The sequence below is a fragment of the Lasiodiplodia theobromae genome, assembly GCF_012971845.1.
Source record: "Lasiodiplodia theobromae strain AM2As chromosome Unknown scaffold_29, whole genome shotgun sequence".
NCBI classification, from domain to species: domain Eukaryota; kingdom Fungi; phylum Ascomycota; class Dothideomycetes; order Botryosphaeriales; family Botryosphaeriaceae; genus Lasiodiplodia; species Lasiodiplodia theobromae.
Window position 1 is genome coordinate 355,959 of NW_023336494.1, and position 23,417 is coordinate 379,375.

The 23,417-nt window shown below is 52.6% G+C and overlaps 8 protein-coding genes across 8 annotated transcripts; 4 read left to right on the forward strand and 4 right to left on the reverse strand.

The window, feature by feature from the left end:
* Positions 1-469: 469 nt before the first annotated feature.
* LTHEOB_8939 (DNA mismatch repair protein msh-2) lies at positions 470-2,128 on the reverse strand (the record flags this gene model as incomplete). Its single annotated transcript, XM_035518471.1, has 1 exon — positions 470-2,128. One exon carries the CDS (start codon positions 2,126-2,128, stop codon positions 470-472), a length of 1,659 nt encoding a protein of 552 aa, XP_035369838.1.
* Positions 2,129-3,264: 1,136 nt separating this feature from the next.
* Positions 3,265-4,965, reverse strand: LTHEOB_8940 (Glycoside hydrolase family 71; the record flags this gene model as incomplete). Its single annotated transcript, XM_035518473.1, has 5 exons — positions 3,265-4,034; positions 4,089-4,193; positions 4,245-4,688; positions 4,748-4,829; positions 4,882-4,965. 5 exons carry the CDS (start codon positions 4,963-4,965, stop codon positions 3,265-3,267), a joined length of 1,485 nt encoding a protein of 494 aa, XP_035369839.1.
* A 788-nt stretch (positions 4,966-5,753) lies between these two features.
* Positions 5,754-6,290, reverse strand: LTHEOB_8941 (Calcofluor white hypersensitive protein; the record flags this gene model as incomplete). Its single annotated transcript, XM_035518474.1, has 3 exons — positions 5,754-5,948; positions 5,998-6,113; positions 6,167-6,290. The coding sequence occupies 3 exons, from the start codon at positions 6,288-6,290 to the stop codon at positions 5,754-5,756; spliced, it is 435 nt and encodes a 144-aa protein (XP_035369840.1).
* Positions 6,291-6,935: 645 nt separating this feature from the next.
* Positions 6,936-8,617, forward strand: LTHEOB_8942 (Ferlin/Peroxisome membrane; the record flags this gene model as incomplete). Its single annotated transcript, XM_035518475.1, has 3 exons — positions 6,936-7,840; positions 7,898-8,048; positions 8,099-8,617. The coding sequence occupies 3 exons, from the start codon at positions 6,936-6,938 to the stop codon at positions 8,615-8,617; spliced, it is 1,575 nt and encodes a 524-aa protein (XP_035369841.1).
* Positions 8,618-10,686: 2,069 nt separating this feature from the next.
* On the forward strand, positions 10,687-12,181 carry LTHEOB_8943 (Alpha beta hydrolase fold protein; the record flags this gene model as incomplete). The annotated part of the gene is made up of 2 exons (XM_035518476.1): positions 10,687-10,797; positions 10,850-12,181. 2 exons carry the CDS (start codon positions 10,687-10,689, stop codon positions 12,179-12,181), a joined length of 1,443 nt encoding a protein of 480 aa, XP_035369842.1.
* Positions 12,182-13,937: 1,756 nt separating this feature from the next.
* On the forward strand, positions 13,938-18,687 carry LTHEOB_8944 (Benzoate 4-monooxygenase cytochrome p450; the record flags this gene model as incomplete). Its single annotated transcript, XM_035518477.1, has 14 exons — positions 13,938-14,355; positions 14,408-14,590; positions 14,645-14,979; positions 15,033-15,462; positions 15,526-15,785; positions 16,465-16,553; positions 16,612-16,709; positions 16,765-16,839; positions 16,895-17,058; positions 17,108-17,188; positions 17,241-18,211; positions 18,268-18,326; positions 18,378-18,529; positions 18,586-18,687. The coding sequence occupies 14 exons, from the start codon at positions 13,938-13,940 to the stop codon at positions 18,685-18,687; spliced, it is 3,417 nt and encodes a 1,138-aa protein (XP_035369843.1).
* Positions 18,688-19,876: 1,189 nt separating this feature from the next.
* Positions 19,877-20,858, forward strand: LTHEOB_8945 (Phytanoyl- dioxygenase; the record flags this gene model as incomplete). Its single annotated transcript, XM_035518478.1, has 2 exons — positions 19,877-20,620; positions 20,682-20,858. The coding sequence occupies 2 exons, from the start codon at positions 19,877-19,879 to the stop codon at positions 20,856-20,858; spliced, it is 921 nt and encodes a 306-aa protein (XP_035369844.1).
* A 192-nt stretch (positions 20,859-21,050) lies between these two features.
* Positions 21,051-22,881, reverse strand: LTHEOB_8946 (General substrate transporter; the record flags this gene model as incomplete). Its single annotated transcript, XM_035518479.1, has 5 exons — positions 21,051-21,305; positions 21,482-21,876; positions 21,933-22,252; positions 22,335-22,630; positions 22,684-22,881. The coding sequence occupies 5 exons, from the start codon at positions 22,879-22,881 to the stop codon at positions 21,051-21,053; spliced, it is 1,464 nt and encodes a 487-aa protein (XP_035369845.1).
* Between the last annotated feature and the right edge of the window lie 536 nt (positions 22,882-23,417).

Below are 23,417 nucleotides of genomic sequence, written 5' to 3' on the forward strand. Positions count from 1 at the left end.
GCTCAAGCATCGACCTAAGAAAGTGTCCACCAAGCGAGATCTGAATTTTCTTCTCAATGCTCTTCTGATGAACGGGGATCCAAAGAGCCCGTGCCGGAATACGAGAAATAGTCTGTTCGAAAAGAGCAGGTCGGCTGCTTCGTCTATTGCTGGCCCTCTCTGCAAGGTTTCTTCAAGTGACATTTCCATGTGACATGAAACAGCCCAATGCGGATTAGTTGGAAAGGAAGGTTAGCACATGAGTTAGACACGCTTCTTTTGATCTCCAAATGCTCTCATTATTGCTGAAGATATGAAAAATGCTTGATGGTCGAATGCTGTGAAATTTCATGCTACCGTAAACATTTTAAGCCCTGAGATAAATAAACACCATCAAACGGGTATACATCGCGATGAATACTCCGGCTGCTCCTTTTATATGCAATAAGACTTCGTAACCAAAGGGCGACATCAGATCCAGAAACGCCCTCTACAACTCTTCTGCACCCGCTGCGACCAATCTTCTCCTCACCTCTGCGTTACCAACGGCCTGATTCTTGTTCACCACGACTGCCTCCAGCGTCCCCATCTTCATCAGGCTCACGTATCCAGGCACGATGTCAGAAGCCAGGACCTCAACGACTTTCTTGACTTCTTCGGGCCCGATAGGGCTACGAGAGCTGGTCTGAATGTCGCGCACCAGTCGCGGGAAGGGGAATGAGACGCGGGAAGACATAGACGACGAGCCAGACGTCGTGGCCAACAAGCTGAGTGTTGCGAGCACATCTTCACAACGGTGCAGTGCTGCTTTGCGGGCGCGTGCCTCGGGCGTCGGGCCAGCTGGTGCGGCTGCGGCGGCAGCTTGCTTAGCGAGAATGCGGTCGAGGAGAGATGTAGCACGGGAAGGTGCTGGGGCTGAAGCAACTAAAGGCGTTGTGGAAGATGAGGAACGGGTAGACTTGGCGTCATCCGAGGCAGAGGAGATGGTGCTGGAGCTAGCAGCGGTGGATGTGGAAGCAGACTTCTTGTGGCTGGAGATGGCAGCTTTGCTAGCTTTGCTTGAGAGAGGTCTGGTGGCTGCAGGACGAGCGTGCTCGAGCTCCGAGCTGGCAGGATCCACGGACCCGTTGAAGCAATTGCTACCTCCCCGAGAATGCATGGCGCCGGCCTTGAGATCCTCAAGACGCCGTTGACCTTTGGCGAAAAGGGGCGCAACCTTGGCCAGCGAGGCGCACTCCGTGATCTCGGCAAGGGGAAGCTGGCTGATAAAGTATGACACGGATGACGGACTCTTCGAGTTTGGTGAAATCTTGCAGCGATATTCCACCCAGCGCGTGTTAAGCTCACGCTCGAACAAAGCATTCAAGGCCTTCTCGTCAATTGGCTGTGGCATCACGCTGTTGGTGCGCTTTGCGCGCTGCTTCTTGCTCTCTTGCTGCTCAAGGCAGATCTTACCGCGGCCATAGTCGGATAGATAGAATGTGCGGGCCTTGAGGGCTGGTGCTGGCCGGTCAGTTGAGAGACTGCTCTGCATCACGCCCAGAGTCCGCCTAACATCATCCACTGTGACCTTGCGCTTCCTCCAGACCTTGGTGATGGATGGTGCAAGGGTATAGAGGTCCACTGGCGACGAGGTACCGTTATGCGCGTAGTGTAGGGATAGTGCGGAGAGAAATGATGAATTCAGAGAAATAAGATCTTGAATATTTTGCGGCAGGTCGTCGGTGGACTTCTCGTCGCGGAAGCTTGGGGCGCTGGACGAGCAGGGGCTTGTCAGAGGCGTTTCGACAACGGAGGGAGTCGAGTCGGAGACTGATTCGAGCTTGAGCGGTTTGACGGGTGTAGAGAGGTCAAGGTCCGCGAGCAGTGTTCTTGCGCCCTTGGTAGGTGTATCGGTCAGCGCCTCAGAGATGGGTCGCTGTGCAGCACGCGGACGGCGCAGCTTCTTGCACGATGCAAGCTTTGGCGTCACGACATCCTCCTCGACCTCCTGGGTTGAAGCTTTCCTCTTCTTAGAGTCGGCCGGCGATGCTCCGGGCTTGGAAACGCGTGCGAAGGCCTGGATGTCAGACTGCGATCGAGTCGTTCGTTTGTTTACAGGGTCCGCGGTGGGATGCGAGGCCGGCCGCACACGCTTGGTAAGAGGCATGTTTAATCGTGGTTGAAATATGGCGGTGGAATGTCAATGCGGCTTGGTAGGAATTTGAATGCGAATGCGGCTCGGAGTAGAATGGACGGGGTTGTTGTCAGTGGGGAACCTAAGAGATGGAGGCGGGTCGGCAGCAGCAGAGATGACGCGCTTGCGCTCGACACGCGACGGCCACGCGAAAAATCGCGTCTGCGGGAGGGTCCGCTAGGCCCGGCTAGGAAGTGTAAGTGCAGCGACGGTGCCCGCCACCAACCGGGGATGCAGGGATTTCGATCTGAAAAGCTGGCTCCGCACATCAACCTTTGCTATCCTTTCACCACTTCTTTATATCGCGCACTTTTTACTGTGTTATTCTCTCCATGTGGAGCTGAACTTTCAGCGTTGCCATGGGAACTGCGGGGATCTGCCTCTCGCGCTACGCACCACCAGCTCGCCCCATCCACCTTCGGCTGCATGCAGCACTCGCAGCCCCCAACACTCGACCTGCATCAATTCAACGTGCGTATATTGCGGCTTCCCCCCATTGCCGCGGCTTCGTTGGCCGCCATTCCGCCATGCATAGCCTACAGCGCGTATCACGCGACTCAATCCTGCAGCACGCCCAATTTGACTGAAAGCCAAGTAACCTTTCGACTGGATGGCTTCCTGCAGTCGTGAAACAATCCAACATGTAGGAAGCCTCAGGGCGTTTCGCCCGTCGAGCTTACGTGTCGTCAGCCTTACCCTGATCTCATTGGCACCTGCTTCCCGTCCCCTCACGCTTCCTGGGTTTCAATCTTGTCCAGGCCTATCCTTGATCGCGCCCAATGGCCGACCTTCCTACAAATCCTTTGAATAAACATCTCCGATGAAATTGAATGAGCCCTGCAGTGTAGATCGGGTGTTTTGATGCAAACTTGACCAGCCTGTACATCAGCCTCGCGCTGTGTCACGCCAGCTGTTCTTCTAGCATGCCTATACTGTTCGCACTTGAATTCCGCAAAGAAAACTACAGTGCTTGGAATAATATTGTTCTCTCCTACTTTTAGCTGTTTGTCTCCATTTATTTCTTGGTTTTAAGTCATGACTGTGACGGTCGTTCATTCATGCAATTTTTGCCCCAGAAACGCCACCCTTAAGGAAAACAACGCCCTGGACTAACCGATGATCTGATTGAAATCCGGTCCGAGACTTTGGACCACCGGATTGAAGTTCGTCCACGCACAATCTGCCGTGATAGGCACGCTGTCATACTTGGAGTAAGCGATGCGGTGAACGCTGGCACCATAGACCATGACATGTGGGTAGAGGACATCGGTGTCGTTCAAGGGGAAGTCGTCAGGGAATGGCAGCTCGAGAAGCTGAGGGCCGGTCTGATTGACTGTGCTGAAAGTCACCTTGGGCGAGCCAGGACGCATGTCTTGAGACTTCGGCGAGTTTCCGAAGAACACCTCGATCTCGACATGAGCGCGGACCGCCGCCCAAATGAAAACCGAGTCATCGGGGAATTTAGAGTTCTGCACGCATCCTGTCGCCGACGCCTGACCTCCTCGGCACTCAGCATCCTTACGGTGCACTCGGTACCAGTAAATGAGACTGTTGTCCTTGATCTCAGGCTCAGTTCCGGACTTGTAGTACTGTGCGTAGTGCTTTCCCATGGTTTGCCAGGACGTGTGGTTCATCCCGTAGACATAGTTTCCGGGGTCACCAAGGTCGACACAGCCAGGGGCAATACCGTTCTGCTCTGGCACATCGCGCAGGTAGGTAGAGCTGTCCCAGCTGTTCCAGCTCTCGATGTTGATGATGTCAGGCTTAGCGTTGGCAATGACGCTCCGCCAACGGTCGTACCAGAGAGTGTCACTGTACTGAACGAGACTGTCGGCAGGGCTGTTGGTGTTGAGGTTCTTGTAGTACCAAGGTGACACAGCTACAGGCACCGGTCAAACGTGGCGAACATGCAGGTAATAATGGACACACTTACCGGTGATGTAAGGGCCTTTCCTCCCCGCATTCTTCAGGCCATCCTTCAATGCAATGTCGACATCACAGGTGAGATTCTCGCGAACGTTCAGGGGCCAGGCCATAGCTGTTATATGGGTGAGTAGGGCATCAGAATATTTGCGGTGCCGGTTCTCACCATTGTAGAAGCCATCAATGGATGGGTAATCAGAATAGGCGTACTGAGCCTGCTTCTCGGGATCACCGTGCTCATGGGCTGCTTCAACATACGTCTCAATGTAAGGAGCAATGCTGACGTTAATGCCTTGGCGTTCGAGAAGTGATTTCATTTGAGAGAAGTAGTCATCGCCATACAAGCTACCACCGTGCGTGGTTACCAGGACAGCGTCGTTCCAATGGTAGGTAGGCGACTGCTTGCTGGCGTCCGAGATGAGGGTGGATTGGTAGGTCATGTTCCAGGCATTTCCGGTAGGGCAGTTGTCGGTGCGGAAATGGTAGCTCATGTCGAAGGCGGGAATGAGCGTGAAATTGAGAGTGGCTGCAGCCGTGTAGGCATCCTTAATCTTGGCCGTCTGCCAGCTGAGGTCCCGAGTTTGGCAGTTAGGCGGAACGGCAACCAGAGCTGGAAAGCAGGGTGTTAGCGTGCTATTTTGGCGGTAAGACAGAATGGTCTCGGCTCACTGAATCCGTCAATTCCTGCCGCTTTAGCTGAGGCGATATCGGCCTTCCAGGTGTCGACCGTGTAGGTCTCTGCGAAGAGAAGCTACAATGGCTCAGCGTTTGTCCATGTCTTTTTCATGAAGAAGCTTCCTTACCTCAAAGCTGGCAGTTACTAAGGATGCCGAGGAAAGCTGGGCGAAGGCGCCGATGAGCAGCGCAAGAAGAGCGGTGAACTTCATGTTGGCGGGCGACGACTGCAAGATAGGAAGAGATATAGTCGAAGGAGGAGACGGTGAGCGAGCAGAGAATGAATGAAGTCGGTGCAGGACTTTATGCTGACGGAGGTTGGTTACAGCGGTGGGTGTTCAGGTGGCGGCAGCCGAGATAGGAAAGAGCGGAGTAAAGCACTTAGTGGTGGCTGGACTCAAGGTGAGGTGACAGCAACATGGCACATGCGATGCACCGGGGTTTTTGCGAACAAAGGAGCGTGAATACGGATGGTTGCGGTTAGCAGTGAGCCGATCAGAGAGCAGACCCATCGAGCAGCCTTTAAAGGAAGCATAGCGCAGGGATTGGACGACACGGAGGTTTGATTGCGCGTGCACCCACCTCCGCACTTTTCCAGGATTACCGCGGGCGTGGCATCGCGGTACCCATCTGTTCATCCACCCATGTTTCACGGCAAAATCGACCTTCTCGACTTCATCCATGCGCCGGAGTCGTGCAAGGGATACGCGGATTTCAGCAGCCGCGACGCCGGCCGATCCCTCCGCTGCACTTGGGCGAGTGGCAATCACTTTCCATGCATGCTATAGTGCTTTACGTAGCACCGCCAATCGGCGTCTTCCGTGTGCTGTGCCTGGCCAGACGCAACATCGAAACGGGCAGGTCCTTGGCAACCGTCTCCCCAGAAGCGCGTGAAACAGTCGGGCAAAAAGAAGAGAGTTAGATTACGGATGCACTACAGAATCCCCATTACCTCGTCCGACGCCCTCATTAGCCATTACTCGTGCCGTGATGTCATCGCTCATTTGAACCATCCTGAGAGCCAGCTCTTCGACTGGGCTGTCTTGTCCTCGACCGTCTTGTCGAATTTGTCCACCGCCGAGTGCAGCTCCTTGGCCGTCTGCGAAGACACCTCTCCAATCTTCTTGTCGGCCTGGGCGCGGTACGCCTCGAGCTTCTCGTCGATCTTGCTCGTAGTGGCCTTCGCTTCAGCGATCTGCGAGAGGTCAACCGACTGTCGCAACCCACCTGTCGTAACTACTGACCGTCTTATCGATCGCCTCGCCTGCCTCCTCGCCCAACACCTTTGCGCTGGTCTTCGCTTCCTTTTCCTTCCCGGGGAGGTCGCCCTTGATCTTGGAAGACAGGCGCGAGGCATCATCTGCCGAGTGTCAGCTGGCGTCACAAGCCGAAACACAGGTGGGTGAGAGGTACGCTCAAACTCCCTCTCGGCCAGCTTGGGGTCACCGCCGGCCTGATACAGGTAGTATCCAATACCGCCGGCGACGCCTAGGCCGACGGAAAGACCGATGCGCGAACCACCACCACGAGCAGCCATTGTCGCAAGAGTTGAACAGAAGATTCGCGGGTTGAGACCTGTGTAATTGGGGCGATATGAGTGGATCGTCAGCTTTGTGCGCGACGAAAGGACACGAGGAGTGCGGTGGTGTTATCCCATGCCGCAAGCTGGCTGGCAATGACGTATATGCTGCCGCGCTTCACTGGGTACCCCGTCTTCGAAGGCCTGCAACTGGTTTCGGCTTAGCAGCTTCCGCTTTTAGGAAAACTTACGCCCGCCCGCCGTAAACTTCGACGACAGCGCCCCTGTATGACGCGCGAAGCTCCCTCTCCGCACCTTCACGCGCCGTCGCAAGCTTCTGCCGCGCGCCAACTCGTTTGAGCCAGGTAATTTCGTCGTCACCACTTCCAACCCCCGATTGCGCGTTGAACAAGTGCTGCATCCTCCAGAGTGAATTGCTCGTCCGTGCATCGCATCTTTGTTCACCCATCGCGACTGCTGTTGGCCCAGCGCCATGCTTTTCCCCTAGCTTCTCTGCCACTTCAGCTCCGCTGTCAGCTCCACCGCGGGGTTATGCTCGCACCTCGCGAGCTCCGCCATCCTTCTTCCTCGGCTTCTCTCCCTTCATTCCATTATATTTCCTTTTCCATCCAGACTGCTCCACGCAGTGCTTGTGCATGAGCGATGTCCCTCCTCGGCTTGGCATCCTCACGCAATGACGACGCCGACATAGCTGCAAAGTACGACCATCAGATCGAACTCGTGGATCACACCAAGTCAGATAGTGGCGACAAGACGCCAAGCGAACCTTCGTCCGGCACCCAAACCCCCGTTTCGCGCAAGCCCTCCCGCCGACTGAACCGCGCCTCGATTCGAGAAGACCTCGCCAAACGGGGGCTCGCCCGCCAGAAATACGCAAAGTGGCAGCAGGACAGATTTGAATCGGTAGACGAAGGCAATGGATCTGGGAATACGTCATTGGTGCAAATCGACTCCAAGGGGTCTGCTTTACGGTCTGAGGAGATCGACCAGGCCGCCGACACCAGTAGCAAAGACGACGACCCCATTTCGCGGAAGAAGAGCAAGCTCGAACGTGGCAAGAAGCGCGTTAAAGGGCTCGTCAACTCCAAAAAGGTCATAAAACAATCCAAGGAGGAGGATGCTGTCGTGGACGTGATGTTCGAGAACCAGCGCGGCTCCTTTTTCTTTGGTATACCCTTGTTCTCGGCCAAATCGCTGCTCAACTTCGATCCCGCCCCTTGGGTGGATGGCAAGTTCAAGCCGCTGCCCGTCAACATCACAAACGCTGCTGTGCCTGATCCAAGCTGGGAATGGGCGTGGAAGTCGTGGTATGTGGACATGTCCAATGATGTCGACGAGGAAGGTTGGCAGTACTCATTCTCCTTCCGCCATGGCTTCGCGTGGCATGGCACACACCCATGGTTCCACTCGTTCGTGAGGAGACGCCGCTGGCTTAGAAAGCGCGTCCGGAAGCATTCCACGCTCAAATGCCAGCTGGATCCCAAGCACCTTAGCGATGCCCATATGCTCACCTCTGAATACTTCACCATACACCCTCCGAAGAAAAGGTCAAACTATGCGAGTGAAAGCTTAGCTCATGCGAGTTCTTTAACCCGCGTCGACAGTCAAGACGTGCTTGATCAAGAGGATGATATCAGCGACGTTTCAAGGCTGATCAGACGACTGAAAAAGGCAACAATTGACCGTGAAAAAATCGTTCTTGTGCGCCGTTTTCTTGAAGAAGGCGGCGAAGAGCTGTACTATCTTTCTGAGCAGGTACGGCAATTGCTTCATAGTCTTTCAACACTCATCCTAATCTTCTGCAGATGCCAACCATAATGTCTCTTCTCGTATTTCAATCTTCGAGGCGATACCTACTTTCGGTACTGTTCCGACATTTTGAAGCCGCATCGGCGCACCGCGATGCCCACATAGAGCGAGGCCAGCGCGAGTCTTCTCCAGAAGGACGCAAAATCGATAATCTCATGAAGGCGTTGAATGCTGCCGATGACGAGTGTCGCAAGCTCGAGTACTGGAGCGATATCCGCCGTATCGCCCAACGCGGTGAATCTTTGGCTGCTGTCGATGCAAGCCATGGCTGGGGCCATGGCTGGGATGGCTTAGATGACACTGGCCCTGCTGAGGCGGATGAGTCTGGCACGGAGAAATTCAAGGAAAAAGGAACGCCATCCCAAGAGGTTTCTGATAACGAATCAGAAAAGCAGCAAGCGAAAGAAGTGCAAGTTGATGACCAGGAAAACTCTGGTTCGGACGTGAAGGAACGAAAAGACGATGAACATAGTAGTGGTACCAAGGACAAAGGCAAGGGTAAGGCGGAGCCCTAGCCTTCGTGCCGTCGGTCCATCTGTCCACATTACTTTTTTTTTTGTTTCTTGGAAATACGTTTGTCGTAAAAGTATATCTGACTTTGTGCAGAGCGGCTTTCTTCGTCGCCACCTCCTGAACCGCATCCGGAGTCGCCCATACGGCAGTCTTGGTTCGAGCAGGTTTTTTGGTAACAAGCAACACTGTAGTATCGAATTTCTTTTCCAGTACAGCATCAGCATCTTTACACTTTCCCCTACGCACATATTTGTTATCAATCAAGAGCTTGCGATCTTCTACGAACGCAGTTCATTGGATAAAAAGAGGGTATCAAAACATCAAGATAGCCAGCAGCTGGCAGATGTGGAGGTCTTTCTTCCAGGGCAAATGGATGAAAGAGCTGCGGAAGTTCTCAGAGAACGTAACACCTATTCGGTGACCTACATATCTTATCTTCGCGTCCAACACCATTGATCCTATTATGCAACCCCTTATCTAGAACCTCTCTTCGCCGAGAAAAATACCGAAACACCTATTTGGAAGGTCATCAAGACAGACAGTGCCCATTTAGTGAGTGGACGCCGTGACTTTAGTGCATCAACAGCCGAAAAGATGTTTCAAGTTTATACCGAAGCGAGTGATCACGGACACTTGGCAGCCCAGTTACGTTCTTGATGCTCGTATGCACAGACTGGCTTGGCTACCTTCTCGGAATAGGCACGCTTTTTGCCTAATAGCCATCCCATGTTTATGCCGCAAAAGAGATGGACTGAGATAAAGGTGGGTCTGATGAGGGGGCAAAAGGGAGAGAACGTGGAGGTGGCGTATATAAGCTTAAAGGGACCCGTGAAGTGGTAGGAGGCAAGTCTTCTGCACTTTCTTTCCGAGTAAGTCGGCTGATCTTCCGTGGTCTTTTCTGAGGGAAATGGACTCGCTGATTTTATTGTTTTCTACAGCACTCTCGTTCATACCACAATCATGCGCTTCAACACTGTCTTCGGCTTTGTCGCCATCCTTCTGTCTGGCGTTACTGCGCAGACGATGACGTGCCAGGTGCGCATTCTTGTTTTCCTATTGTTTCTATCAATGATAGGCGGAAGGTGATTGCTAACTTTGGCGACAGGAATGCTGCGAGATCTGCCGTCCCTATGACAGCGCATCTATCGAGTACGAGAACTGCACGGGTAACTGTGAGGTTTACGCCTGTTCCGGCGTTGTTCAGCGCTGCGAGGAGTTCTGGGAGTAAGCCACATGACAGGAATGGAAGGAACGTAGCTCAAGTTATGAAAACGAAATATCCGGAGGAAGATAAAGGCTCGGCCTAAATCAGAAATCTACAATTCCTCATGTCCAATTGAGCTTCACCGTTTTGATATATCCTTCCAGCGCACACCGGAGGATGAGAGTGATTATCGTACCTTGATCCAAAATCGGAACCAAAGATACCCCGGATTCTCAACGGTAGCCATGATCTTATCGGGCATTGATGGCATCGATTTCCAGTCGATAATCGTAAGCATGGTAAATTATTCATGTGTGGGGAGAGTGCTCGACATGTGTTGCGCTGTCACTACCCGACGAATTTAGTATGAGGATTGGGTTCCGCACTGCCTTACGATGATTCATTGATGTCATCAGATCCTCTCAGCTTTATTATGCGTTGCACTGCCTACAATTACTACCCAGCCACAAGAGATGTTATGATTTTCGGTCAAAGTCTTTTTGTTGTGTTGGTATTGGCATTCGGCTGAATTCAGACTCCGATAGGATGAGGCCTCGTCATGGTGGCGCGGCAAGGAGATGCTCCGCGACCCGATTTAACTTCAATATGTGCTGTCTGATTGGTTGAATTCTGTCCGTGTTCGGGACCCGCGGAGTGCGGCTGAGCAGAGTAGGGAGCGTGGATCCAATGGCGGCCCTGTATGCACAGCCACAAACACAGCTTACCGGCGTTAGCATTGACAGGCGGCGATAGGATCCGGCGTTAGTAGGGTATTGCGGTCGCCTATTTTCGATGCAATGTATATATGAACGGGTTCTGTTGCTGCCTGGGACAACTATCGAAACACCAACATTCAGCACTTTCACCATGGCAAGAGAACACAGCACAGAGCGCCGCAACGAGGAGGTCAAGGCTCCAGCCGGCGGGAAGTTTAGCACATTGTTTCCGCTCGGCCCGAAGGAGGGTTGGACTCAATGGGTGAGCTTCGTCTACTCCACTAAATCTGTACGAGGTTATTGACTATCGCTAGTGCACAAATTCATCACCTGCGACCACAGAAGAGAAGGTGCTCTCATTCATACCTGGCGTCCAGAAGCCGTCAACCGCCGGATCCGCCACGACCAAGGGTTCATCAAGCTCGCAATCGTCCTTGGCAAGCTCTACTGGCAATTCCGAAACGTCCTCTTCGGGATCTACCCCCTACGAGTCCGGTTCTCGCAGATGGAACTCGCAGCTTGTTCAACTAAGTGGCAAGGACCGCGCCCTCAATGAGTTCTCAATCGAAAGGGTTGGCGAGAAGGTGGAGCATAACCTCGTCATGCTCCATGGCTATGGCGCCGGCCTTGGCTTCTTCTACAAGAACTTTGAAAGCCTCAGCAGACGGCCTGGGTGGAAGCTGTACGCTCTGGATATGCTGGGTATGGGCCGAAGCAGCCGGCCGCCCTTCAAGATCCGGACAAAGGACCATCAGGGCAAAATCACAGAGGCGGAGAACTGGTTCATCGATGCTCTGGAGGAGTGGCGTGTCAAAAGGGGCATTGACCGCATGACCCTTTTGGGCCACAGCATGGGCGGTTATATGGTCACAGCATATGCGCTCAAGTACCCCGGTCGCATCGAAAAGCTCCTCCTCGTCAGCCCTGTGGGCATTCCCGAAGACCCTCTGGCCACGAAGTCCGATCTCCCAGAGGCTCCGACTGACTCGACCGCAACCAATGAATTCCTCCACGACCAAAACATCTCCCTGGACAACAGCACTGCGGACATCAAGCCGTCAGAAACGCAGCAGCCAGGTGAAGAAAAGCCGTTCCAGAAGCCACCGCCGAAGTGGCTCGTCCATCTTTGGGAAGCGAACATCAGTCCTTTCTCCATCATCCGTCTGTCTGGCCCCTTGGGCCCGCGCCTGACCTCCGGCTGGACATCCCGTCGATTCGCACACCTTCCTCAGGAGGAAGCACTCGCATTACATGACTATTCCTACTCCCTTTTCCGGCAGCGGGGTAGCGGCGAATACGCCCTCGCCTATATCCTGGCGCCGGGCGTCTTCGCGAGAGATCCGCTCATCCGCAGGATGCACAAGATTGGCAGGCAGGAAGGCGAGAACGGCGTGCCAATCGTCTTCATGTACGGCGATAATGACTGGATGGATGTCAACGGAGGCCTTGCTGCAGAGAAGAAGATCAAGGCTGAGAACGCAAAGGCGTTGGAGGGGAAGAGTGAGGAAGAGAAGAGGAAGGATAACGGAGACGCAAAGGTAGTAGTGATTGAGAAAGCCGGCCATCACCTGTACCTCGACAACTTCGAGCACTTTAATCGGGTGATGGAAGAGGAGCTGCAGGATGTGGAACGTAGACGGTCGTGATGGAGAGTTCCGGGCTTTTCTGTGCTTCTATCATGCCTTTTTAAGATTTGAATTTTGAGCGTCATTGAGCTCCTTAGGGAGAATCGTAATACCCATCATATAGAATTTCTAGATTTTGATAGAGAGAGACGGTAATAAGATATTCAAATACACTTACAGCTTTTCTTGGTGAACGACACTTCTATTGTGGTACACCTCGCTTGATCGTAAAACGAAGGCCATGAGTACTTCTATCCGCACCATCGCTTTTCCCTATCAGCCGCTCATACGACTTACTTTGAACCCCCTCCCATCTCTAGATGATTTTGCACTTTACAGCAAATGGTGCAATATAAGAGCACACGACCTTTTTGAAAGTGAAAGGGATTTCTCCCACAGAGACGCCCGAATCACACGTCAGAGCTTTTCTCTTCGTGACTCAAATCTACCGCGCTATGCAAAGATGTCGGAATTTCGTATCAAAGCTGCAGTAAGCGCCACCTCTTGACAGCTTCAGAGGTCTGTAAGCTGGATAAAGTCTCGTGGCACGTTTGTGAGGTGTATGTTTTCCGAGCTACACCTAATCTTTAGCGCTGAAAACAACATAAGTTGTATTCCAAATCAGACTACTCTGGTTGGTGAAAGGGACATCCAAGAGAAGTAATAACAATCGAGGAACTGATTTGAATCTTGACCGGAATGTGGTGGCTTGTTGTGAGATGCCAATTCAATACGCGCTCCGTCTTGGCTGTATTGGTGGAGATATGCTTCTCCACATTCAATGGTTGGATACTGAAAACGGCTCACGTCAGATCAACACATCATAAGACACTCTATGAACGCGCTTCAATTTTATTTGCGCAGGTTTCAACATCAAAACTCAATCTGACACACTCCCAGGCATATCACAGACTGGAGCAAAGAGGCAGTTATCAAAGATACAGCTCGAAAGAATCGTTTAAAGGGCTCTGTTACTTGAACCACGGGGAAGTGCTAATCTTTTGTCTACCTGCATCTCAATGACCAAGTTGCGTATTCAAATGACAAATACGTGCTAAATTTGTCTGCTGGTAGGCGTGCGACATTAATTCCTGTTAGTGGAAAATTCCCAGAATCGAAGTGCGCCTCGAAGCTGATGTCAGAGCTGGGCGCTGTTATGCCACGCCTCGAACAGGCATGTGCTTCGCCGTATTCCAAGCTTGAAGCAGCGTATCTGCTGGCCAAGACTGCCATCGTAGTTGATTTGCGGGCATGACCTGGTAGGTAGATCACCCCAGACTAGAAGTCTTAGTGCTTATATCCGATTTAACCGAAACCGCCATGAACACCATAGTGGGGCCAAACGGGCGAGGAAGATTAGATGGCTGGAACGAAAGCGACCAGCAGGTGCAAAAAGGAAGCGCCTCGGAACAGTAGACCCGCACGCCACACGAGCTGCCGAGACGAGGGGCGTCCTAGTGCTTATTCCCGGTCTCACCCACGTAAATTCCCCCTCTTGCAGCTAAAACGGCTACAAGGAAGCTCGGGCTCATTCTAGAGATACTATAGGTCAGCATCATGGTTATCCATGAAAGAGTCACTTCAATCCAGCGGTCGGGCGCGGGCTCTCCCCGTAGCATGGCTTGCATCGCTCCATTCAACCGGCCCGTTCGAATCTTCAGTGTGATTGATACAGGAAGGTTGCATTGCACTTCGATGGCTAGCGTGAGAAATACTTGGAGCTTCTGTGGAATAAAACCCCCGGTGCTCCCTACTTTCTCGACATTCCGCATGGAACATGGCCTCGAAAATGCTTGTTGACGATCCTTCTCTCTCTGCGCTATGCGCTGTCATCGCCGGGGTGTCATTGCACTTGGGTGTTTTCATTCGAGGTGAATGGGAGAAGTACGTTGCTCAGTTGGTGCTGCTCCAGTTGAACGCACCGCTCGCATTGCTCGCGGCACTCGTCGCATTCTTCGATCAGACACTTTACCAAGCCGCAGCAACCACAGCGCTGCTCACTGCAAGCTTCAGCATCGGCCTTTACGGCAGTATTGCGGTTTATCGTTTGTTCTTCCACCCTTTGAGGGGGTTCTGGGGTCCGACAAGCGCGAAAATAACCACTCTCTGGGCCGTCAAGGAGAGCATCCCACATTTGAGGTTCTATCTGAAGCTTCAGCGCCTTCACAAGGAACATGGAGACTGGATTCGCATTCGTATGTCCTCTGTCCGACAAAAGATCAACTTCACTAACGCAGAGTTATCAAGACCCGAGAGCGCTTTCCATCAACAACGCAGAAGCAATTCAGGACATCTACGGCTACACCTCAAAGTGTACCAAGGGCCCCTTCTATGACCTCAATTATCCCGGTCGGTCTCTGCACATGACCAGAGACAGGAAGTTCCATTCGCAACGGAGGAAATTATGGGATCGCGCTTTTACCACGCGAGGTACGTCGAAACTCTTGAAGCAGTGACATCTCCAGCTTACCAACTGCTTTACAGCCTTGAGTGACTACGAAAAGCGCCTTAAGGGACACTTCAAGTTTTTTGACCTGCGGATCTCAGAGTCTATAGGCAAGCCTGTGGATGCGACAGACCTATGCGAATTTTGGGGCTTCGACGTCATGGGTGACCTTATGTTTGGCCGTCCCTTCAACCAGCTAAAAGAGAACAAGGAGCATTTCGCCCTTGCAATGGCCCGGAAGTCCAAGTTCATAGGCGGAGCCACGCTTTATTCGTATTGGATGTTCATGCTTATCCAAAGATTTCCCGTCATCTCTGCTTTGAGGCAGAAATGGCTTGGGTGGTGCCGTAGCCAAATGGAAGAGAGACGGCAGGTAATGATCCCCTCCACCCATTACTTTTTTCAAGCATTCACACATTGCATTAGCACACCCCTGAGGTCTTGGACCTTTTCGCCCATCTCCTCCAGAGCGAAAACGAAAAGGCTGGCGAAGTCATGTCCGCCACGACCGACGTCGACGCCGTCTGTGACGCCGAACTGGCTATTATCGCCGGCAGCGACACCTCAGCTGCCACATTGGCTGCCGTGATGTACCTCTTGGGCAAAAATCCACACATGCAACCCAAGCTCCAACAAGAAGTGGACGATGCCATCGCGTCAACCGAGGGAGACTTCTCCTACAGCGCCCTCATCAACAAGCCTATGCTCGACGGCGTCATCAACGAAGCTCTGCGCCTCTACCCTCCGGTTCCAACCGGCCTCCAGCGCCTGACGCCGCCGGAGGGTTTGATGATTGCGGGCCGCTTCGTTCCTGGTGACACCTTGGTCTCGGTGCCCTGTTGGTCCGCTCATCGCGGTAAGTTTTCGATGCTCTGCCAAGAGTCCAAGGACGTAAGCTGACGCAAATCTCATCCTCCAGACCCGAGAAACTTCCCCAAGCCGGAAGACTTCATCCCAGAGCGTTGGTCGTCCATGCCCGAGCTGGCACTGCACAAGGAGGCGCTCATCCCCTTCTCGGCCGGCACGTACGCTTGCGTCGGCAAGCCGCTGGCGATGATGGAGCTGAGGATGGCGGTCGCCATGGTCGTGAGGAGGTTCGAGATTGCGCTCGCAGACCCAGTCGAGAGCGTCAAGCTGTTCGAGGAGTCGCCGGGATGGCAGGACTCCTTCACGGTTAAGGTACCGCCACTCAAGGTCTGTTTCAAGGAGCGCGAGAAGTAGCCTTGCAGAAACGAAATGCGCCTGGACGATTTCTGTCTATCTGCAGGGGGGTTTGTGGCGAGTTTCACAAGAACCAGAGGCTGCCAACACCGGCCGAAACGTAATACAGGCCAGCAGCGGATAACGAAGGGATTCAAAGGAACTTTCTCTCCACTTTTGATTAGGTTTTCAGCACTGAGTGCTTCCGATGGTTCGGAATGTCAGGAGATTTTCTTAAACTATCGGCCAGTTGACGCAATGAATTGGTGGTGCAAAGATAACATGATGATCCCGAAGACTCCGTGAGCTCCACTCAAACGAGAATCGAGGCGTAAGATGCGAAAAAAGCACAATCAGGTTGAGAAACTTTTGGGCGGCTTAAAGGTGCGGCACAAGTTATATATCTTCGGCCATCGGATGTCGCAGGCAAGTCGCGGATATTCCGGGAGCCACGAGTTCGGAGCCGAACACGGGCTTCGAAGATCGAAGCCTTGTCTCACGACAAAGCGGAAAAATTCGGCTTTGTAGTGTTGCACCGGACTTCATGTGCCTGTTGGAGCATCAAAAGAAGACTGTACATTTTCATTTTGGGGTATTTATAAGGCCAAAGACACTCTACCATGGCGATTTGTACAGACACAGCATTCCAATCGACCAGAACTTGCACAGAACAGGTCAGGAAAAAGAGAGCGCGATGGGTTCTTTGGCCGTGCAGCAGATGCCTCTTGGGCTATACCTCTGGAGGCGGTAAGCGTTATTCACGGGGACCCAGAGTTTCGAAAGTTTCTCATGTCTCAAATTTCAGGATCGCCGGGTTAGGAGTTTCCAGTATTTTCGGAGTTCCGGGAGATATGAATCTGGAACTTCTTGACTACATAAACGAAGTTGACCAACTATCATGGGGTAAGCTTTTCGAGATTCAAGCTTCGATTTTGATTTCCATTGACACTTTGCGTAGTGGGAACAGCAAATGAACTCGGCGCTGCCTACGCCGCCGACGGATACTGCAGGGTGAAGCAATGCCCCGGAGTTGGTACGTATGGCAATTCACCATCAATTGATCAGATCAGTTTACAGTTTCCCTGTAGTTGTCACTACGATGGGCGTGGGAGAGCTCTCTGCCCTCAATGGGGTGGCCGGTGCCTACACTGAGCAGGTCAAAACAATAAATATTGTCGGAACTACCTCAACGGCAGTCCAAAAGAACCGCACCATGATCCACCATTGTCTAGGCCCGAATCCGGACCACAGAGTAATGCTTTCCACCGACCACTCCATCAGTATGTGCTGATGGATTTCAGGTCTACGAGAAAATTTCGAGCCATGTGCGAGCCGCCCACTGCTGGCTTGACGATATCGACGAAGCTACATTCGAAATAGATGTACGTTCCCTCTTCGCAACACACCCAGACCTCCGTTAACCCCGTAGCAAAGAGAGTGCTCCGGACATGCATGGACACCTCTCTACCCGTCTACATCTTCATCCCCATGAACCTCGTCCACCAGCTCGTCGACGCGCCCCTCTCTCTCCACTCTCTAGACCTCCCACCCGCGCCAGCCCCCGAGGCCCTCATCTCCCTGCTCCTCTCCTCCCTCTACGCCTCCCGCAACCCCGTCGTCATCGTCGACGCGCTCGTCTCCCGCCACCGCGCGACGCCGCAGGCCAGGGCGCTCCTCGACCTGCTCCACGTCCCCACCTTCTCCACGCCCATGGGCAAGAGCATCGTCAACGGATCCAGACCGTACTACCGCGGCACGTACATCGGCCAGCTGTCCTCTCCGGACGTGCTCGCGGCCATCGAGTCGGACAGCAGCGACCTGGTGCTCGACCTCGGCCCCATGCACACCGACTCCAACACCGGCGGCCACTCGCGCCGCCTCGCTGCGGACAAGGTCATCGAGGTGCACCCGAAGGAGGTCATCATCCGCGGGAAGGTCTTTCCGAACGAGGCTGGTATCCGCGCGCTGCTTGCAGGCCTTGTCGCTGGCATCGATGTCTCGAGGCTCCCTGTCGTTTCACCGCCGCAGGCCGTCGCAGCTCCGGGGCTTGTTATTGGCGATGATGCTGGGGAGGCAGAGGAGGAGAGAATCACGCAGGCTTGGGTCTGGCCCCGCATCGCGAAGTTTTTGAGGCCTGGAGACGTGCTGGTTGCCGAATCTGGCACAGCACAGTTTGGCTTGAGTGATGTGGTGCTGCCGGACGACGTCACGTACATTACGCAAATGTACTACGCGTCGATTGGCTATGCGCTGCCAGCTTGCCTGGGTGCAGCGGTGGCGAAGAGGGAGTTGGGCCATGGGAAAGAAGGGGGGAGGGTGGTGCTGGTGACAGGAGACGGGAGCGCGCAGCTGACGGTACAAGAGGTTGGGACGATGGTGAAGTTGGGGCTGGATAATGTGCTAATGTGAGTGTTGTCGGGATTTTCGGAGAAGATGGGTTTCGGCTGACTATTGCGTGCAGACTCGTCATAAATAACAACGGGTACACGATCGAAAGGGCTATCCATGGGCCCGAAGAGGGTGAGTAAACGGCATGCGACGTGCGAATGGTACGCTAACGATGCTCTGTAGTGTACAATGACATAGCTGCCTGGGACTGGCAGCTCATGCTCTCCTTTTTTGGTGACAAGAACGGAAGAGCGCGGAGCCGTGAGGCGCATACGAAAGCGGATCTTGAGAGTATCCTGGCATTGTCCCAATATACGGCGCCAGAATCGATACAAGTAAGTTCCTAAATCTTCTCTTGTGGAGCAAATGAGCTGATTCGTGTATCCGAAAGGTTTTGGAAGTTCACATGGGGAAGATGGATGTGCCTCGGCTTTTGAGAGAGTATGTGGAGCTTGTAGCAGCTCGTACGAAAGCCTCCGAAAAGCAGTTGTAGATCCTACACTTTTTCTTGTCTTTTTGTCCTCGGCAATAATCAAATTCGTAAGACGATATGTTGAATACGAGAATCACGTAATTTGCGGAGAAGGGTTGTCGTGCAGATCATTGAATCTGCTTATTGATAGGGCTTTGTCAGGCCGATTCAAGCTGGAATCTCTAAGAGTTCAATCAGGGCTGACAATGATCAGGAAGAATTGCAATGGCTGGTTGAGCGTAAACTTAGAGAAGACTGCAAATTCTGTTTTCCTCTACGATTCCTTTTTCCCTACATTGCTATGTTGGAACGTCCAAATGAGCTCACAGTGTGAGGTAATGACATTCCCTTTGACTGACCCGCTCCGTTCCCCATAAACCCGATCGGCAACTCACCACGTATCTTACATGCATTCTCATCGCTTGATTGTCTTGGCGGAATCTGTTTCCTATCTTGGTTAGATACCCACTTGTATGCCCACGCATTTCGGTTTTGTTCAGTCAGGATTATTATGCGTTTAGATTCTAGCCCCAGTGCAGAATATGACGGATTTCTGAGCATGAAAGAGCTTGTCATTCGGTTTTTATTTTTTTCAAAAAAGGTAGCTCTCAGTGTCGGCCCTTAGGAGGAACAATCCATCGAGTTAAAATAATGATTGATTGTGTAGGATTTTCCCGAGACGCAAACCTCATCTTGAATTGCTCCCCTAGCGCAAGACGGGTGGAATTCCTCCAAAATTAACGGCCCTTTACAGCATGTCATGACCTATGAGCCACATCAAAAAAGGGTGCCCATATTTACTGATTGGATGTAGAAATCTGGCACACATCTGCTTACTTACAGTCAGATATAAAGAACGAGTATTCATAACGCCGGGCTTCTTCCACCAGGCTTCGGAACTGCCTGATAGGTCTTTCAGAGTCGACGATCTTTACTTCCATTTATTCGATCCATCATCCCACCACTTGCGCCATGCAAAGCGGGGTACAGTGCTGCTCCTTTTATCTGCCTGCATGTTCTTATCTTTATCTGGGATAATTTTCCTATTATGGCCACATGCATCTTTCATGATACTTCATGATGTTGTACTGATAACGAGTGCATTTGGCATTTGCCTATGCTTAAAAGCAGTCACTGCTCGGGATTCTCTGCAGCCACAATAATCATATTTCACTCTCTAAAGTATTCCAAGTTACTCCTCACCCTCTAAATGCCTTCACTCGAAACTACAGACTTGATCGTTGACGAGTTCGATGCCTCCTCGGTTACGAAGGACGAGGTGGTTCAGTCTCTAATCCGTAACGGTGGATGCATCATTCGCGGTGTGCTCAGCAAGGAGGACGTTGCTTCTATCGAGAAACAGGTGCGTCCGTACATTGAAGCGGACAGGGCCTGGGATGGTGGCTTCTTTCCCCCTGAAACCCGGCGCGTTATGGGCTTAGCCGGAAAGGCTCCTCAGTTCATCGAACTAATTCCCGGGAACCCTCTCTATCGTAGCGTCTGTGACGAGTTTCTCACCTCACGTTTCGAGTGCTGGTTCGGAAGCCAGAAGGAAGTCTCCGTCTCTGAGCCTCAACTCAACAACACGATCGTCTTCTCCATCAACCCGGGCGCTCGGGCTCAGGAGCTTCACCGCGACGACATGATCCACCACAACTTCCAGCCTGCCATCACATCGGACCAGTATAAGATGGGTCGAGACACGGGAATCGGTTTCTTTGTTGCAGGAAAGCGCACCACCAAAGAGAACGGGGCCACGCGGTTCGTTCCTCGTTCACATCTGCAGGCCACAGACACGCCGCCTAACGAGGCCGATGCCGTGTACGCGGAACTCGAACCTGGAGACGGGTTTATTATGCTAAGCTCCTGCTACCATGGGGGCTCGGCTAACATGACGGAGAACGAAGAGCGCTTGGTCTACAGCTGCTTTATGACGAAAGGCTTTCTCCGACAGGTAAGCTATCGGAACATCTATTCTAAGAGAATTCGTTCGGCATTTTTGACATTCATACTAGGAGGAAAATCAGTACCTCGCGAATCCTATTGAGAAGATGAAGAAGTATCCAGCCGATCTCCAGAAGATGATGGGCTTCAGTATCAGCAAGCCGTTTCTGGGCTGGGTGGACTTACAAGATCCGAGAAAGCAGCTTCTGGATGATCATGAAACTCTCGAAGGACAGGATCTGTTTTAAGTGTCACAATGATGCAAGGTATTGAGCACCGCCAACGAGGTAGCTAATTGGAAACCCATACTCGGGGCTTTGAAAACAATTTGATCAAAATGGGCGGAAGTGATCATATAAATGTGCCTCTACTTATTCTAAAGCTGGTTGGTATGGTATCTGGTGCGGCATTTAATTCTTGAAGACAACAGGCTAGCAGTTTCATTGTACTTGTTCCACATGCTCAGTAGCTCCTCCCGACTTATGGTCAGAGAGTCCAGCGTGGTCCTTTACCTCCTGCGCCACCACATCTCCAATGGTTGTCCGGTACTTGGGGAAATTCGAAACCGAGACATTGTTCAGGAAAAGCTCGTCGATCTCTTCGAGCGTGCGACCCTTGAGTTCGGGCATGCAGAAGAAGAAAAACCCCACGCAAAGGAAGTTTGCAGCTGCCCAAATGTAGCCATACTTTGCACCCTGTGAAATGTTACTCAGCGGATTCGGGCTACTGTCTGGTGGGAGCAAATCAAACTTACCCAATTCGTGTTCTCCGGGTTGATAAAATACGGAGTACAAAACGCCGTCAACCAAGCAAGAAAATACCCCAAACTTGTCGCTGTCCCTACGGTCCACGATCGTAACCTCGTACTCACCAGCTCTGTGGCAACAGGATAGCTTGCTGCGCCCACGCAAGAGTTGTAGCCAAAGAAGAACAGGGCAGTGAAGGCAATCAAGCAATCGCGCAAGACTACCGTACTCGTAGCAGTCGATGCGGCAATCGCCAGGGCCAGCATGCAGAGGCCGCAAAACGTCGCGCCGAACATGAGGATGGTCCTTCGTCCAACCAAGTGCCGCATTGCGTACATGCCGACGTTGACCCCGATGAAGCCAATGCAAGTGTTCATGACTGAGAACTTGAACGCCTCGTCAACCGTCAGGCCGCCGACAATCATGAAGTATGTGGCGTAGCTGATCAAGAACCAGATGCCGGATGCAGTTTGGCAGGCGATCATCCCGTAACAGAGGAGCGTGCGGCGCAGGTCCGTGTCTACACAAATATGGACATGAGATGCTGCAGCGAACAAACAGACAAATTCGACTTACTTCTGAACATGTCAAGCACACCCACAGTGGTTGCCAGGCGCTTCTCTTCCTCGATTCCTTTCACCATCTCCGCCCATTCGAGTTCGAGGTGCTCTGCGCTTAATGAGTCCCCGCGGAGAGTCTCCAGAGCTCTACGCGCTTGTTCCGTTTTGCCTTTATTGAGAAGGTACCGCGGGGATTCAGGGACGAAGAATAGCCCAGCTGACAGGAAGACGGGAACGATGAATAAAGTTCCGATGGGTATCTGGTAGGATGCTTTGTCCAACCTATTTTTGACCGCGTTTGTGATGGCCGCGCCGACGATACTGCCAATGTTCACCCTGCGCAAGTCAGCATCCCGAACGATGGTCTAAATTATCCGCAACCAAAAGCATATGTATCTTTGAAAGCTAGTAGACATACCAGTACGCAAACAGAGCCACCATGATAGCGCGCAGATGCGCCGGCGATGCCTCAGAAGTGTAAATATTGGAAAAGGTGACAAGGAACCCATTGGCAAAGCCGAGTATCAGACGTCCAACATACACGGCCCCTTTATTCTCGGTAGAGATCTGGATGATGCAGGCAACAGCATTGAGCACGCACGCCGTCCAAAGCGCTGTTTTGCGGCCGTAGAAATGCGCAAACACTCCGGCCGTAAGGGAGGATAGAAAAGATCCAAGCGTCAGCAGGCTACTGATGAGTTGCTGAAAAGTTCCCTGTGTCCCGAATTAAGCATACTGTAGTCTTTGTAGAGTTCGCACAAACATACACCAATGGCATACCCGCCAGGACTGGTGGGGTCGGGGTACCCGAAAACAACGAGAAACCCGGGCATTGCCTGTAAACCACCGACGGCCGCTGAGTCAAGGCCGTATTGCATGTTCGCAATAGAAACGATGGTGCAGATGAGTAGGCATTTTCTGTTTGCCCACAGCGAGGTGTGCGGTATCAGCGTGGTATCCGACATGTTGACATGACGCTGCGCCTGTACCAGACCTCAAAGGCCATAGCGCCTTTAAGAATCTTTCGGATCAATATATGCGAAAACATTGGCCTAGAGGCATGGCAAGCCACAACATGGGCACATTGGGGTAGGGTCAGGCTGGGGCCCCGCACTTCGGCAGTGTAAAGTATCACTACCTAGCGTCGTCCGGGGGAGAGTGCGGGGAAGAGCCGATCTTCAACCCCAAAACGGTGGCGCACGCCGATACCTTGTTTGTGTTGTTTTACACTGCAGCCTGGGCTACGTGGGTCGGAAGAGGGGTACCGTAACGCTGGGGGAAAGAAAGTCGAACCGATCAGGCATGATATCGCCTTGAGTAAGTGTTTGCGTGGATGGTGACTGGCGAGATGCCGCTCGTTCTTTCCCAAGCATTTTTATTCCTCTAGCGTACTTTACATATATTGCTGGGCCGTCCCACACCCCTGCGAAGACGCTAGTCAACCCCGGAAATACGACAGAAATCGTCTCCAGGCAGGCATCCGATAGTATGCATCCAGCCG